Below are 16,310 nucleotides of genomic sequence, written 5' to 3'. Positions count from 1 at the left end.
ACAGAATGGTGGTAAGAATCCTAGAACTTATCTAGCTGGACAGGTGATTATACTATCTCTTGGCTCCTGCAGGAAAAATGTGTCCTATCATTCCCACTAGGGTTGGAAAGGAAATGACAGCAGATCCTCTCTCAAGAGTGTCTAAATGATCTGGGTTAACTCAGTCCTTAGCCATGAACCGGCCTAGGACTGTTCATTTGGCAAATGCACTCTGAATGCCAGGCATGTGGGGACACAGAGGTAAATCTACGCCCAGCGTTCATTGAGTAGAAAGGCAGAACCAGCAGCTCAGCTGTGCTTGTCAGCAATAAAAGTGGAGAAGCTTATAACAGACACAACACGACTTCAAAGCTGTCCTGAGAGATTTCCACTATGCAAAAACTGGGCATGGGTTTCAAAGATCCTCTTGCATTAAAATTATCTCCATGCATTTTTTGGAAGCCCCCTTACATAAGCTTCCTTGCAGTTTTCAGGAAAGAATTCTCTGAGGGAATACTGTTTTTTCTTGTTCCGTTCTTTTGTTTGTTTTGTTTTGCATATTAGAAGGGTTGGGAGGTGGAATCAGATAAAAGCTTTCTCAGGACACAAGATGGCATGAGAGATCTAGTTTACAGGAAAAAAGCATCTGAGCATTGCTGGAATAGAGAGAGAAAATTAAACAGTGGAATAAGATAGGACAACAGAGAGGGTACATAGGGAGAAGAACTTGAGAGACTTGGGGAGACTGCCCTTGAGCTGGTGGCTTTTATCCCCCAGGCAAGGAGGACGCATTGAAAGAGTTAAGCTGGAGGGTCACAGGACCACATCTGTGTTGTGACATAATTTGACAAGTTGAGAAATGAGAACTCAAACCTGGGCATGTGTCTACTTGATAAACCCAAGTGGGTGAGTACCGAAAGCTCTGCGATAGTCAGCATGCAGGAACCATGACATGATTAACAGTGCAAGGGCTCATTAGCCACTTGACAGATCCAGTCATTTGTCTGCAGGTGCTAAATTTTGATAACTCTAATGTTCTCTGTCAACACCCATCTGCAGCGAAGCCTGGGTTTCCTGAGGTCCTTACGGGAGTGACCTGTAACTTGTGATCCGCCTGTCATTGTGAGACGTTGAGAACGACGTGCATTGTGGTCATTACAGACTGCAGTAGTCAGGAGAGCTGAAAGACTGGCGATTTCGCAGTTTTGAGCTCAGTTCCACAACTGACTGCTGTCTCGGCTTTGGCTGAATCATGTAAGCAGTAAGCCTGGGCTACTGGAAACAGGCTGGTAACTTCTCAAATCCAGTGCCTGTCTCTGAAACTGGGCTATGACTGCACACAGAGCTGAGGTGGTATGGACCTTCAGTACACTCATTACACACTGCATAATTGCTGCTCCAGGCGTTTTTTCCAGCCTCTGATTACATCAAGATGGAAAACCATTCTCTCTGACTTTCCTCTCTGCAAATCTACCTTTCCAATAAAAAATAGTTTTGAAAAAAAGATGTTTAATTTGTAGCAGAAGGTCTTGAAATCCAGATACTGAGTCTCTAGAAAAAGTTTGTGGGGACACTAATGAATGAACCGTACAGATTTCAAAACTTTGTTGTGCCAAGAAAAAGCTTATTTTAAATAAGTTTTGTTTTCCATGAATATTTTGAAACACCCTTGGAATTAAGACCTGATACATTTTTTTGATTAGAATGCAATTGATAGAGCAGCATAGAACACCACTCTTCTGTTTATGAATTGAGAGTTTAAGACAATGATGCAGGCTCTTTGAGCCTTCCTCAGCTTATGTGTTCAGTGGGGGCAGTATATGTCGACCTGGGGAAACAGTGGAAAGGTATGGAAAGCACCTGGTATGGTTCCACACAGTAGTTGAATAACTGACACATCTTCTTCAGTGATTACTCCTAGGCAATGACCTGAAGGGACCCCAGTGATGCCTAAGTCAGAACTGAAGCAAGTTAACTGACAGGAAAATGATCTGGTAGAGACAAGGCTCTCGGAGAACAGGCACACTGTAGCACTGCTATGCAAGTTGGATGAGGTAGGTGTGTGAACGGGATGGAAAAGGTTGCTATTCAAAACGGCGTCAGGGGGCCAGCGGAGAGAGTCTATTAGTTCTTGGGTCTTTCTCCATCAAGGTCATGCAGAAGTCAATCACCTGGTGATGCACGGATGCCTTGACACCGTTACTCATAGACCGTCGTATGCCATCTTAACCAGGTGTTAGCATCTGGACTCACACTTGACCTGCCACCTCCTTCTGGAGCTTAGATGCATGGTGCTGTGTGTGTAAGTGACAGGGGTGGCTCTAATAGGAGTGTGTGGCGACAGACTTGACTCTGGCATAAAGAAATGACAGCACATCAGAGCAGACACGAAGAGAGGCCTATGGTAGGAACTGACCACATATGTGTACCTGAAAGGCCGCAGAGCTGGCCTTGAAGCGGTCAGCAGAAAGGCATGGGCCTAAGCCAGGCTCGACTCGGTGTGCTGACATTATGGAGTCGCTGTTCTGTACACACCTGTTCTATTCTTTCTGTGTGGGAAGAGGTTAACTGTTTCCAGAGTTTACTGTGTTACCAAATGCCCAAATTCCCTTTTTGAATCGAACGTTACATAAGTATTTTGCTCAAGAATTAGGCTTAACAGCAACTCTTAGGATTAGTGATCATTTAGTTCAATGCATGCTGTTTTTAACCATAATGGATGCTTTTCAGAGGCTTGGAGGATGGGATGGACATGGAACAGTGGCAAAGATGGGCTGGCCTGGTTAGGTGTTTAGTTTGCCCATTCTTTGAGGGTCAACTCCAGACAGTCTGTCATCTAATGCTGTGAGATAATGCATCTAATGCTGGGTCTGTCTTCGGGGTTTGTCTAGCAAAGTGGGTCATTAGAAGGACCTAAAAGTGCCCGTAATGACACAGCATGCACATACAGTGATAAGTCAGACCATTTTCCAACAAACTTCATTTATCACTGTCCACAGGGCAATCATTTCTTATTTTTTTATTAAAAAAAAAAAACAATCCGGAAAACTGGGTTACTACAGTAAAACAGAGGCCAGAAACATTGAAAGACGCAGAAGGTGGGTGATGAGTCAGGGATTGTGAGGTAGGTAAAAGCGGCATTTAGCATCTCTTAAATGTTACGTGAATTTGAAAGCTGGCACTTGATACCACGCATGACTCTAGGAAAACCCTAGCCCGATTGTAAACTTTGGGGCTGTGCAGGAGAAAATGTATTCTCGTCTCTCCTCAGTCCTAATTAAGACATTTCAACAAAAGCTTGTCCATTACCCCATTGGCTTTCCTGCATAGCTCATCACTTCCAACATTATTACACCATGTGTATATTGTACACTAGCTGCTGCAGTTTCACAAGGGTCAGGATCTTTATCCATTTTATCTGTTACATTTTCATCAGAACCTAGAGTAGTGTTGAACATGGTAGAGCTAAAGGTTAGTTGTAGCATGGATACATTATGCTGGTTGGCCGGAAGAGGCTAAACGAGATGTGAGGGCTGAAGTGGGGGTCATTATTACGCTGTCTGTTGAATCCCGGCTGGCAGCACATGGTGGCTCACGCGGGAAACGGGGCTGGAGCCTGGGGCTGGAGCCTGGGGCTCCTTTCTTGGACTGGCTAGGCTTGGGCTGCTTCAGGTACTTGGGAAGTGAATCAGCAGATGGACGATATTCTCTCTGAATGTTCCAACAGTGGGAGACGTTTCCATTAGATTTTTAGAATGTCACTCTGAGATCAGTCATCCTGCATCACGCCTGTGGTTGCCTTGGCAGGACTAGGCTGAAAAGCAAACTTTGCATATGGCCCACTGCTGATAGATGAAGATAAATATTTAGAAATATGAAGTTAGAAATGTCAAACTCAGGAGGTCTTCATTCATGGAAAGTATTACCAAAAAACTAACCATTTGATTCAAAAATTCTTTTGAACCGAAACAAACTTTTCTTTTAATATTTTTTCTAGGAATTGTTCTGAAGCCCTTTGGAACCTGGAAATGTGCCAGACATTCGAGCATGCCAATGTGATGGAAACTAATTATGGAAATCCAGGTATGGCTAATTGAATTTAATGAATTACAATTAAATAAAAAATTCAATTCCTTAATCACAGTAGCCACAGCAAAAGTTCTCCGAGCTTCTCTAATTGAGCAGAACAAACAGAACATTTATATCATCACAGAAGACTACTGGACAATGGTATTCTTGAGGCTGCTGGAGTGGCCAAATTGTCCACCTCAGGCATTGCTGGGATATTTGGATGAAAAATTCTAAACTGTGCTGGTTGTGTCATTCTGGTTTCTCTCGCTTGCTTTGCCTTTGGTTATGAATGTACCCCTGGGTGAAAGCTGAAGGGCTGCCAAGAATTATGGGGGCTGCCACATGGTCAGGGAGCGCGTCTGCCAACTTTATAAGAAAAGCACATCCTGTGTGTCCCTTCCAAGTGGCATTCCAGCAGGGAACACCATCAGGAGTGGGGCTGGAGGGATCGCGGAGATGTTGACTCGTTCAGTTCCTGTGTAAGAGAATCAGCTGCAGTGGGACGAGCACATGTTGGCTTAGTATTGATGTGAAAGAAGAGAAGATGGAGGCCGGGACGGCTTCCTCCCTTCTCTAAAGTCGGTTCTGAAGGAAGCAAAATAAACCGCTTATGGTCCGGGGTCGCTTCTGCCTTGGGCAAACGGCAAAGCCGTCAAGGGCACTGGTTCTAGCATTAGTTTGCCCTGGGCAGATCCTTCTTCAAGCCTGAGATGTCTAACAAATTTCCTGACCTTTCTGTCCTCAATTTCCTCATGTTTAGAAAGGGGGTGATGATCAAAGCTACCTCATAAAGTTAATGAAATTGAGTAGATGTCAAGACCCTTCTGCTAGAAGCACTACAAAATACTAATTTTACTTTGTCAGGCATGCTGATGGTCAGAGGTTCTGGGAAAGAAGATGAGCAGATATAAATTCTCACCTGCAAGTAATTTGTCATGTACCAGTCTTTGAGGTGCTCAAAAAGGCTCTACTTTTGTTGTTTTATTTGTTTTTAATATACAATGTGTATTGACAGAGGGAGTTGCTCATTTGGCTTTTCCAAATGTAATCTCCAGTGAAGAGCTTTTTGCCCTTTGTCTCCTACAGATTGGGCTTGTGTGGAAATGCTGATGTCATCTAATAACTTAAGCACTGTTGGGATTTATACTGCTTATGCTTTTAAAAATAGACCACATTTGTAGGCAGTTGAGATTCTTCCCTTTCTTACTGGATTCATAATTCACTGTATTATTGGATGAATGCTGGGTAATCTTAACCGTGTGAGTATTAGATGTCTGGCTTCATTGTGATGTAAAAGTAGACATTCGGGGCAAGCTGACTGTCAATTCCTTTCTTTGTCTCAGTGGACACTGTTGATCTGTCACAATTCCCTTTTCTCTGAGTTCATGTGTGGTCTACGCTTCATTCTTAACACGTCTCATTGCTAACTGATTACAGCTGACATTCAAGATGAAAACTTTGCCATTCCTGCACTAGAGGCAAATAAAATTTCAAATATGCCATCAACTGGTAAAACCCTAAGCTTGAAGGTTTAGGTCTGTCTCTAACATGCTGAATGTGGCTTCTGTGGATTTAGACCAAGGAATAGATTGTTTACAGTATACTCAAGACTTAGGGGTTTTTGCTTATGAATTTAATATTCTCCCCAAAGTACAATCAACAACAATAAATACAATCGACTCTAGGACAGTTCAACAATTAGGACAATAAAAGATTTCAAGAAAATGACTTTTCTAGAAGAGAGGAACTGATGTGAATTTTTGTACAGTTCCACACGAGTGCCTTTTTAGTGTGGAAGGTTAACAGCAGGCGATCAATGCTGAGGAGTTCGCATCATGCCTGTGGTCCAAGGTCAACACCTAAGATTTGCATAAGGAATGTGGGAAAATTCAGCAACATCCAGGTGCCTCACTCAGACAAATTTGAAATGCATTTTGTGAATTTTAAAGCCCTCACTATAGATTTACATGAGAGAGAGAGAGAGTGTGAGTGAGTGAGACAGAGTGTTTATAGTCTTTCAGGACTCAGGAAAAACTTGTGTAGTGCTCATCTTGCCATAGGGATATAACGGTGTCAATAGAGCAAGGGAAGAAATCACCAGATAAGGGGATGATCACGTTAGACGGTGATTTACTTCTAGGATTATGTTGATTTCTCTTTTTGAAATATGAGGAATAATACAAAACATTTAGTAATGCTAATGCAAAGATATAGCTGATGGCAGTTTAAGTGTACTTAACAATCTAAAACATGATCGATGAAGAGACAGATCTTACGGCACAGAACTTGTATCAGTGAATTTTGACAGTAAACCAGAAAGGATGCTGGCTTGGGGCAGTAGGCTGTGTGTCCTAGGACAAAGCACTTCCTTTCTCTGATCATCTGTCCACCGCCTGCCTATCTGTAAGATGTGTAACCTTTCTTCTATGGGCATTGGGTGGGGAAGTCAAGATGCTGTTTGGGATATGTCCAGCTTCTTTTAGAGTGTCCAGCTTCTCTCAGGTTCCTAACAAGCACCGTGTGGTCTACACTACCTGTGCTTCAAGAGTTCAAACTCAGTTTCTACTTTGTTGTATTAAAGAGGAAAAGAGTGAGCAGAAACAGAGGGAAAAACCCACCTGCTCTGGCCTCCTTGGTGTTGTGTTTCGTTATGAGCGCAGTCTAGGACAGCTGTTAGGAAACGTCCTGCTTCATGAGGCACTTAGAACTTGCCCTTCTTCTCCCCCACCACATTCCCATGGCAAACATCCTTTAGGTAACTTGTTGATGGCTCATTCTTATGTGAACACTTAGCTGAGCTACTGAAAGCTTAATACACGAATCCCCCCTTTTACAAGCTTTGAATGAACACAGCCTTCACATATGCCATGGTCTGCCTGAGCCCTGAGCCGAGGCACATCACCTACCCGCCTTCTTCTGAATATTTATGCCCAAATGCCAGGATGTCGGATGCCCGTCCACTCCCATCACAGACGACGACGGGCACCGGAGGAGTGTCTCGAAGGTATTCCAGAACAATCGAAATCACGTTGGGTCCTCCTTCCACGATGAGTGCCACCACTGGGACGCCTTGACCAATTCCTGCATTAAAAAAGGAAAATAAAAGGAAAAAAGGGGAAGAGAACAGAAAGCCAGCAAACCAAAGGAAAAAAAAAGAAAAGAAAAACAAAAAGCACAAACTAAAATTACTGAGCACGGGGGAGGTAACAAGATATGGAGGGATGAAATGTTGCGTGGAAATGTACAGGAGATAGCTCTGTGGTCTCCCCACCAGGGTCCGTAGGACTTTGCCCTCTCCCCAGGATGGGCTGGTCAGACTGACTAACAGGTGCCCCACGGGTAAGGAGGGAGAGAAGAAAGTACTAAGCCAGCAGCCAAAAGATTGGATCTAAGCAAGTGGTTTAGTTCTTAGATGAAAAATGGGAAGTGAAAATTGGCAACCTCCAGAAGTTGTCACAATGGCAAAGAAAATGGCTAAATTTCTTTTTATTAAACTCTCAGACTCTGCCATGGGTTGCTTTTTCTTGTTAAATAGACTCCTGGCTGAAATAGGTGTGCATTTTTTTCCAATCACAGATGATCAATTTAATCACTGATTCTTAACAGCTAAAAGTCATAACAGATTCTCCCAGAGACAAGGTATCTGCCGTTACCATGTCCTGCCCTGCTAGGCAAGGCGGTAGGCACGCGATGGTTGGTCAATGCCCATTTGCTGAATGAAGGGGTTCACAGGTCTTTCTGAAAGTATTTAAGCTGTTTATGCTGCGCTGGCAGGCATTGTACTTTCAGGCCAGATTTGCTCTCCTGTCCGTACTGTGTGGCTCAACGTGTTGGAGGAAGCATTAAATTGCCCGTGAGGCACGAGAAGGAAATGCATTTCCGAGTGCCAGTCCCAGCAGCGTCGCTGCTCGCTGAGTAACTCCTCCTCGCCCATTTGATACCACATACTGTTTTCTCAGCCGGGCTCCTCACTTTGGTTGGGAAATTGAGTAATACTGTAAAAATGCGATAATTTTTTAGGGTACCCCTAGCAGTTACTTGATAGAAGTAGCAAAAACTCATTTAAATATGGTTTGAAAAACATTCTTGGTAGTCGAAGGTGTTTCTCTAACCCTTCTGGCTATGGTTCAATTTTAAGCCAAGAAACTGCTTCCCAATAACAAATAATAATTTGGGATTTGGTGTTTTGCTTTGAGCAAGAGATTATAGACTTGACTGACGTGACCTGTTTTACTTCTAAAATGGAAGTATTTTAGTCTCCCAGGGCCTGATCGAAGTCCGTGCTTCTCAGAGTTGAGTTTTTTCTCATAAAGGAGTGATCTAACACATCAGTGACTCAAGATGGGTGCTGTTTAAACCACACTGAAACATGCTAAGAAAATGGGGGTCACTACTAAGGCCAAGATGTCACAGTTTGTGTTGCTTCACAGAGGGGTGTAGAGACGGCAGTCCCTGGCATCCCCTCCCTGAAGCTATGTGGGTCAGTGCCAGGAAATGGGTGGAGCAATGGACCGCCCTCTTCCAGGATTTCGGAATTTATCCTTGCCCTCACATTCTCCGTTTCCTTCAGTGAAAGCACACAGAGTTGTTTCTTAGAAAATAAAAGCCCACGAAGCCTGATTCATTTATATTTCCAATTTATAACAGAGAAAACATAAGAACATTCCTACAAATAGGCTTAGTTTAAATAAGACGTGGTTAACACCAAGATTTCTTTTTGGTGTGAGAACTACAAATGCAGCAACAAATACACAGGTGCATGATAACACAGACAGATCTACATCCACACACACATACACAAACAGCCTCACAATGCCTTTGTTCCTGACACAGGGAAATTAATTAGTAATGATTGAAAGCAGTAGTTCTGAGTTTTATTTATTCGTTTTTTGGGGAGCTGAAAATCTTTTGTGACTCGGATGAAAGTTTGTGACCCTCTGTGTAGAAGAGCAGCCACGGGTGTTGATAGGCTGTAAGATGTCTGTAACGCTGTGAAGGGCTTCACGGCTTCTTGAAGCCTACTGGTGGGTGCGTTAGCAATGGACTCTGGGTGCATCTTCAGAGAGCAGCAGATTGGACTAATTTGTGGAGTTCACTAAGAGCTGGGAATGCACTTACAGATGGCTTTCAAGCAAACCTCTACCCCCAGAGGAATCGGAGAAGTTATTGCTGCTGAGGTGCACCCATGGGCTGCACTTGCGGGTGAAGCACTGTGGGCCCCCATCACCTCCCTTAACGCTTTCCTTTTTCATTATATTCTAGTCAGACTTTATTCTCCAAATTATTTTTAAAATCTCTAGAAAAAGTTATTTGCAAAACTTCAGTGAACATATGTAGGCTACAACTTCAGAGTAATGAAATGGTTTTCCTTAAAATATCACAAATAGTCTGATACCTTTTATATCACTAAAATACACCTTGGGAATGGACAGTGCAAACAGGCTGGATTCACGGGGCTCACTGACATTTTCTTTGATTTCAATAAAATTCCTTGGAAGGGTCTCACAGAGCAATGTCTTAACTCAGTTAAAATAGGATTTCTACTATTTTGGAGAAAAAAAAAATGATTGTATCTGTGTCCCTCAGGGACTCTTCTATGAACATTTGCTCTTTTGGTTTTAGGGAGAAGTAGGTTAATTCCTTAGTGTCCGCAGTTCTCTCTCACTTTCTACCAAAGACTTGCGGTTGTGTTCAGAGGTTTCCATTAGGCTTTAAGGAGGGACAGACAGGGAGCTTGCCACATTCGCCAACTTTCCCAGTTCGGGAACAGAAAGCATTACTGGCTTCAAATGTGTAAGCTTGGATGATGGACTTAGCAACTGCAGAGTTGACCTAGAGCTTCCAATTCTGTATGGAACCCTAACTCTTTGTATAAGATAGCCTTACACACTTGTCACGTGATTCAGCCTGGGTTCCTACTGAAGCCAAAATTAAATAAATAGAAATGTATCTAAACTGGCTTAACTCGGGGCCTGGCTGAGCATTGTTAGGAAAATGTGTGGCAAATATAGGTGACCTTAAAAATTACAAAAAGTGGTTATCTCTCTGTTGACATGAAATCAGAATTGATGATCGTTTCAAGAATGTGTGAAAGTATTTTGATGTATTGTGGTAGGATCCCTGGATAAATGAAAATTTTGATAAAATGAACACTAAACTGAATTAATCCTGATGTAAACCCGAAGTGCTCCCAGGCCCAAGGAATGATTTATTTCCTTGCTGTCAGAAAGCGTGGCATGGATGATGGCTCTTCTTTCATTTTCACAGTAGCGGACAGCAAGCCTGGTGCCTATGGTATCGCCCTCTAGAAAAGGGTTGGTTCACTGTATGTGAAAGACGGTTTCCTGAAAGCCTTGAGCAGTACAAGAGCAGGTGTGTCAGGGGTGGCGGCTGTGGCTGTGTCTCAGCTAATGTGATCGAGCTCTGACAGGAACACAGGCCACTGGTCTGAGCAGGGCTGGGGTGATGTGCTTCCAGAGAATGTGTCTTAAATATTCATATTTTAAGGATTTATCAATAGTTGATGTTGGAGAGTTTTAATGCCAGCTATGTAAAACACATGTTACTGATATAAATGGAGACATAAACACCAATATCATAGCAGAGCATGAACATAAAAATATTACAGATGTGGGTATTATTTCTTCATTCAACTTTTTATGTGAACAGCTTGTTTTTTTTTTTTTAATTCTGTGACTAATTCTATCAGTGGAAACCAGGTCACCTTTGGTTATGTGGGGTGTAACCTACCAAAATAGTTTTTCCATCAGAACAAATTTGAAGAACAGCAGCAATTGCTGTGTAGTAACAGAAGCACAATCAAGTTGTCTCGTTTTAATGGGCATCAGTTTACTGCCTACTTTGTCTCAGCTCCTGAAGCCAGGACATTGCTTTAACAGTTTCAGAATCAGATGCCTGAAACCATGAAGCATTGATCCCATGTCTCCTCTGGTCTGGACAATGTACCAGCACTCAATATCCTTTCCCACATCTCTACCTGCTCGGCTCTGTTCCAGAGGCCTTGTCCCATCTCACTCTCAGATGACACTTTTTCTTTCCCTGGGCTGCCTGTCTGGAACTGAAATGCCGCCTCTTTGTTCTCAAATTCAGAGTCTGTTTTGTGACCCTTCCCACACCCATGGTTTCTGGCTCTGTGGACTCTCACTTCCTTGTTTGACTTTGAGCACGTGTCAACTGAGTCTGTTTTATCTCCTCTTTACTGGAAAACTTTAGAGCATGGTAGACATAATAGAGGACATCCTTGGTCCTTCAACCAGCTTGCTAAATCCTTTGGATTCTGTAGGCTGGAAAGAGATGCAAATGCAAATAAATAAATAAAAACAATACATCAACTCCAAGTTTATTATATGCTCATAAATCGACTAGGCTTTTGACTTAATCAATAGAAGCAGTTATTCCCTGGCGTCTGGTTGATTGTGATAGAAATATTGTGTTGTTACTGCCAATATATTACTAGGACATCCAAGCAATTTTCCCATGAATAATTTCAATAGAAATGTGATGGCCAATCCCCTGAGTCGAAAAGCAAGTATTACTTTTAGAAAAGGAAAACTGCCAGTATTATTTCCTTTGGGGCCCTTGTATAAAGGTTGAGTGTTTTAATGTAGTCGATCTAAGCTTTTACAAGAAAGTTCTGTCCAACAAAGCTATTGTCTTTCTAGTCTCTAACCTGTTCAACTCCCACACCAAGACTGACCTGACTTCGCAAATGTAAGGTAGTCAGAGTAGTTCTAGTCCCTTTTACTCTATCTTACTTTCACACACATTATCATACAAGTGTACTAGGGTCTAAGTCCACAGCCTGTGCAGACTTCTTGGCTTCTTGGCAAATTTGGTAAGCAGTAGAGCTGCCCTGGGAATTATGGGTTTAAAAATTCCTGGGAAGACATGACCTGTTCTTTGGGGAAGAGCTGGTGGGAGATGGGAGGGTGCATGTTTGGACCTGGACAGAGGGGCTGGATGAGGGAGATTGTGCTAGTTTTGCTAACTTGGACTTTACAAATTATACTTAAGAAGTTGTTTTCTTGGTAACTGTTAAGGGTGCCTGCAGTGATCCTCTCCTTCCTCAAATGCACAAAGTTGTCTTTTAAGGGAACGTTGGTTCTGAGCTCCTCTCTGAGAAGCACTCGCGTGTCAGCTCCTGGGCTCAAAGACAGGTGTTCCGTCACACTTTCACAGCCATGAGGTGAGGCTCACTGTGGAAATCTGCCAAATTCTGGGGTGTTTTTAAGCTCTCCTGGCCAAAAGGCCTAAAACCACATCTGTTCACTTGCTCCCTATAGGTAATAGAAATAGTTCCGTGACATACTTCTTGTACTTTCCAGTGGCTTAAAATGTGAATGAGAGACAGACTCCAAGCTCAGTGTGCGCAGTCTAACTCATGGATTACCAGTTTGGCAGATCCTTCCTAATTCCCAGAGGTTGTATCCATTATTTACTCCAGAGTGGTTCCTATTCTGCAGTCTATTTTTTTTAGTTATTAAAAAATCTTGTCCATTATTTTACTCTGCCTTGCTTTCATCAAAATTTCATCCATTAAATTATAAACTTGTTCTGACAGATACATGTCTTCCCTCGTACATAACATTTTGCTTCCTAATGTGCCTCATACTCAGAAACAATTTGGATAAGTGCCCAAATGAAATGTATGGTCCCCAGGAGCTGTACCTTGGGGGTAGTTCCATTGAAAGGACAGGAACAACTGGTAGTTATAAAAAGCGGACTGTCCAGGCTCAGTACTGTTGATGTACTTTGCAGAAGGTAGAGCTGACGCTCCTTCAGAGCCTCAGCACCTGTGGCTTCCTTTGAAAGGCCATGTTTTCATTGATGGTGTAGCTTCTTACAAGGAAACAATAACTGCAACACATCTGAAAAGCTTTCCATGGGCCCCAGCAGGGTTACTTCAGATGATGGATTCTGGGATGCAGTGAATGAGTTCATGTGATTAAAGTATGCTGGACCAAGTGATGGGAGGCAGTTTCTCTCTCCCTAAAGGGAAATGGCAGCTGCTGAGCACTCCGTAGGCATCAGGCGCTGGGCCAGGTGGTAGCATATGTTTAACTCCATTTGCTCGGTAACATTATGGTAGAGATACTACCTCATTCTACAGGTAAAGAACTACAACCAGTAAGTGCCTGACCTGGGTTTCAGGAAGAGACTCATTATGAAAACTCAGGTGTGTATTTGCTGCATGCTATTAGTTGTCTTGTTCTGGAGTGGCTGTATAGTTTACAATGCAGTCATGAGCTGCACTCAGAAGGTGGACAGTAAGGCCTGAGAATCCGCATTCCACAGGTGTTTCCAGGTGATGCTGCGGCTACCAGTCCAGCAAACCCATTAGGAGAAGCAGTGAGCTAGCATAAAACTTCAGGTGAGTGGATGCTTGCCTCTTAAAAAACATCTAAGGAGTTCCCCTTGGAGCCAAGTGGGGCAGAGTCCATAGAGTGACATTGAGATGTCCTCAACAGCATTTTCCAGAAGTCTATTTTTAAAGTCCAAGCCAGGCATCAGAAAATTTTGTAAGAACCAGATAGTAAATATTTCTAACTTTGTGGGTCAAATGGATTTTGTTCTAACTATTCAGCTGTGTAGCTGAGTAAGTAGATGCTGCATAAAAAACACACACCACTGTGATATAATAAAGCTTTATTTACAAAAGCAGATGGCACACTGGGCTTGACTAATGTGGTGAAAATGACTCATGTCTGGCAACATCTGTTAGTTTGTGAAGCATCCATGAAGGACTAAACAAGTTGGAGTCCTGCCTTATCTAAGCCAAGCATGGGCATCTGTTTTAGATGAATAATTAATATCACCCTGTTACAAGATATGACATCTTGCAATTCAGCCCCTCAAACCAGCCTTGTGAGATTTTTTAAAAAATCTGCTATCACTTTATTTTCATAGGTATCCTACTGTAATGAAAATTAGCTATATACACATACATTGGCTATATATATATAACTAATCTATATATGTTATTCTATATAAATTATACATAATGATTTGAAAGACAATGTGACAGAGAAGTGATCTTCACTCTGCCAGAGTTGGATTAATGTGAAGTGAGGGGTCTGGGGTGTTATCTGGGTCTGGTGGGCATCCATGTACCTGGGCCATCATCTGCTTTCCTGGGCACAGCAGTGGGAAGGCTGAGCGGAAGTGCAGGAGCCAGGATGAAAACTGGCTGTCCCATATTGGAGGTGATTGTGTACACAGTGACCTTGGCAAAAGTCAGGCTCAAGCTATATGTATTTGTGTGTGTGTGTGTGTGTGTGTGTGCATGCGCGTGCATATGTGTAAAACATTCTCTGATGCTTTGTCCAAAAGTAAAACATGTTTTTTTTTTTAAATATAGCAACATAATTTGAATTATTTAAGATTTAAAACATTGAGAGAGACCTGAGTTTTTTTCCTCGGGGTGACCTTCTGTATGCCTACCTGCTATGGCTGGAGTTAGGGTTAGGTTGAAACCAGGGGGCTGGAACTCAAGCTGGGTCTCCTATATGGGTGGTACCCCAGCTGTGCATTGCAGGAGCACAGGTGGGACTTGCAACCTGACCCTCCAAGATGGGATATAAGGTTTTCACCACTAGAGCAAACATCAGGTCCAGGATTTGTTAGCTGTTGATTCTCTTTATTTTTCCCTCTTTCTTACTACGTGAAACAAGGCCGTACTAGGGTTTAGTTCTTCTCAGGAGAGATACTTATTGCTGGCCTGAGACACTGGACAACAGAAGCTGTCTTGAGATAACTCTCAGGAGGTTTTTTATCAACTCCTAAGAGCACCAACATCCTCATGGGGAGTGAAGTGAGCAGGTGGCATAGTGCAGACACTGTCCAAGCCCAGGACAAGGAGAAAGAAGGAATTGCAAGATTCCTGGTGGTGACCAGTTAGGTCCCTGGTGGTGGTCATTTCCCAGGTCTCCTCCTGTCAGCAGCTTCTGGCTCTGTGTGCCCTCTCTTCCTATGGGAAATACCTTCTTCAGTAGGTTTTCAAATTGTGATGGCTCCTGCTTCTCTCTTTCTTGACTAACTCTCCCTTCCTCTTCTTGCTGCTTCCCTGAATCTGCCTCGGCTTGAACACTAGGACTATCCCAAGACAGTTCTGGGTTCTTGCCCTATTCTAACTTCCCACCACTCTGTTTAACATTGCAGCCGCTTCCTGCACACCCTACCTCCTCTCTGTTTTATATTTTTCTCCCTAGCACTTACCACTCCCCAGTATCTTTTACTTCTCTCTTTCCCCCATGTTTATGTCTCATGAGGTTGAGGTTTGATGCAGGCACCTTGTCTGAGGGTCCTTACTCTGAATAGGCTGCAGGATGCTGAGCCCCAGGGCAGTGATGTCTGAGGCAGCCAAGATTCCACTGACTCTCCGAGTTGAGAGCCACCTGCGCTGACAAACTAGGGCAGTGACTGTGTCAGTGTTATCTCGACCAAGGGAAGGTTAAAGGCCCTCTCCCAGTGTTCCGCACTAGGGCAGCATGGGTGAGGGAGCAGCACACAGGACATGATACAGATGAACACCGACTTTACTGGAGCAAGTGTTTGGGCAGTAAAGATGCCCCTGGAGCGCCCACATCAGCGCACCTGGTTTCAAGGCCTGGATCCACTTCTAGTTCCAACTTTTTGTTCCTAAACACTTTGGGAGGCAGTGATGGCTCAGGTGGCTGGGTTCCTGCTACCCACCCGTGTGGGAGACTCGGACTGAGTTCCAGGCTTCTGGCTTCAGCTTGGCTTAACTTCTGCCACATAAGCAGTCAGGGGCTGAACTGTGTGAGTTCTCTATAGCCATCTGTCTCTCAAAGAAATAAAAATAAATAAAAGTAAAACACTACCAAAAGCTAGAAAGAAACGGAATTGGAATTGGACTTATTTGAATTAGGAAAACTTTCCATGAAATGTCTGACAAAGCTAAGTTTACGAATGGTTCTCATTACTTGAATAATGGGAGTAAGCAAATCAATAGAACAGATGGAATCCTCAGTGAACTGAGCCAAAAGAACTGAATCTGACAATAGGAAGACGAGGGTGGAATGAGTCCTCTACTGCTCCACGAACCTACTCATGTGGTTCTAACATGTTTAATAGCCACGTGCCTCACAGAGTGCACCAGGATTTCATAACAAACTTCATGTGCCCTAGAGTCAGCCTGCCCTTCCCGGGTTCCCCCTTGGTGGAAGAAATGCTGCTGAGAACATGTAGCTCAGACAGGCAATGAACAAAGCAGCTGACGC

The 16,310-nt window shown here is 43.3% G+C and overlaps 1 protein-coding gene across 8 annotated transcripts in view; it reads right to left on the bottom strand.

Annotated features, from left to right (window-relative positions):
* TRPM3 (transient receptor potential cation channel subfamily M member 3) overlaps nt 1–16,310 on the bottom strand; it is a 409,651-nt gene that overhangs the window by 106,472 nt on the left and 286,869 nt on the right. For all 8 annotated transcript variants that reach the window (XM_040980946.1, XM_040980944.1, XM_040980945.1 and 5 more), the window contains one exon: nt 6,957–7,131. In XM_040980946.1, coding sequence (XP_040836880.1) covers nt 6,957–7,131 — 175 coding nt within the window. The remainder of the gene's footprint in view (nt 1–6,956; nt 7,132–16,310) is intronic.

This window comes from Ochotona curzoniae, unplaced genomic scaffold (assembly GCF_017591425.1).
Source record: "Ochotona curzoniae isolate NIBS_2020 unplaced genomic scaffold, NIBS_Ocur_1.0 contig_3502, whole genome shotgun sequence".
NCBI classification, from domain to species: Eukaryota; Metazoa; Chordata; class Mammalia; order Lagomorpha; family Ochotonidae; genus Ochotona; species Ochotona curzoniae.
This window is presented reverse-complemented; position numbering and strand designations above follow the sequence as displayed.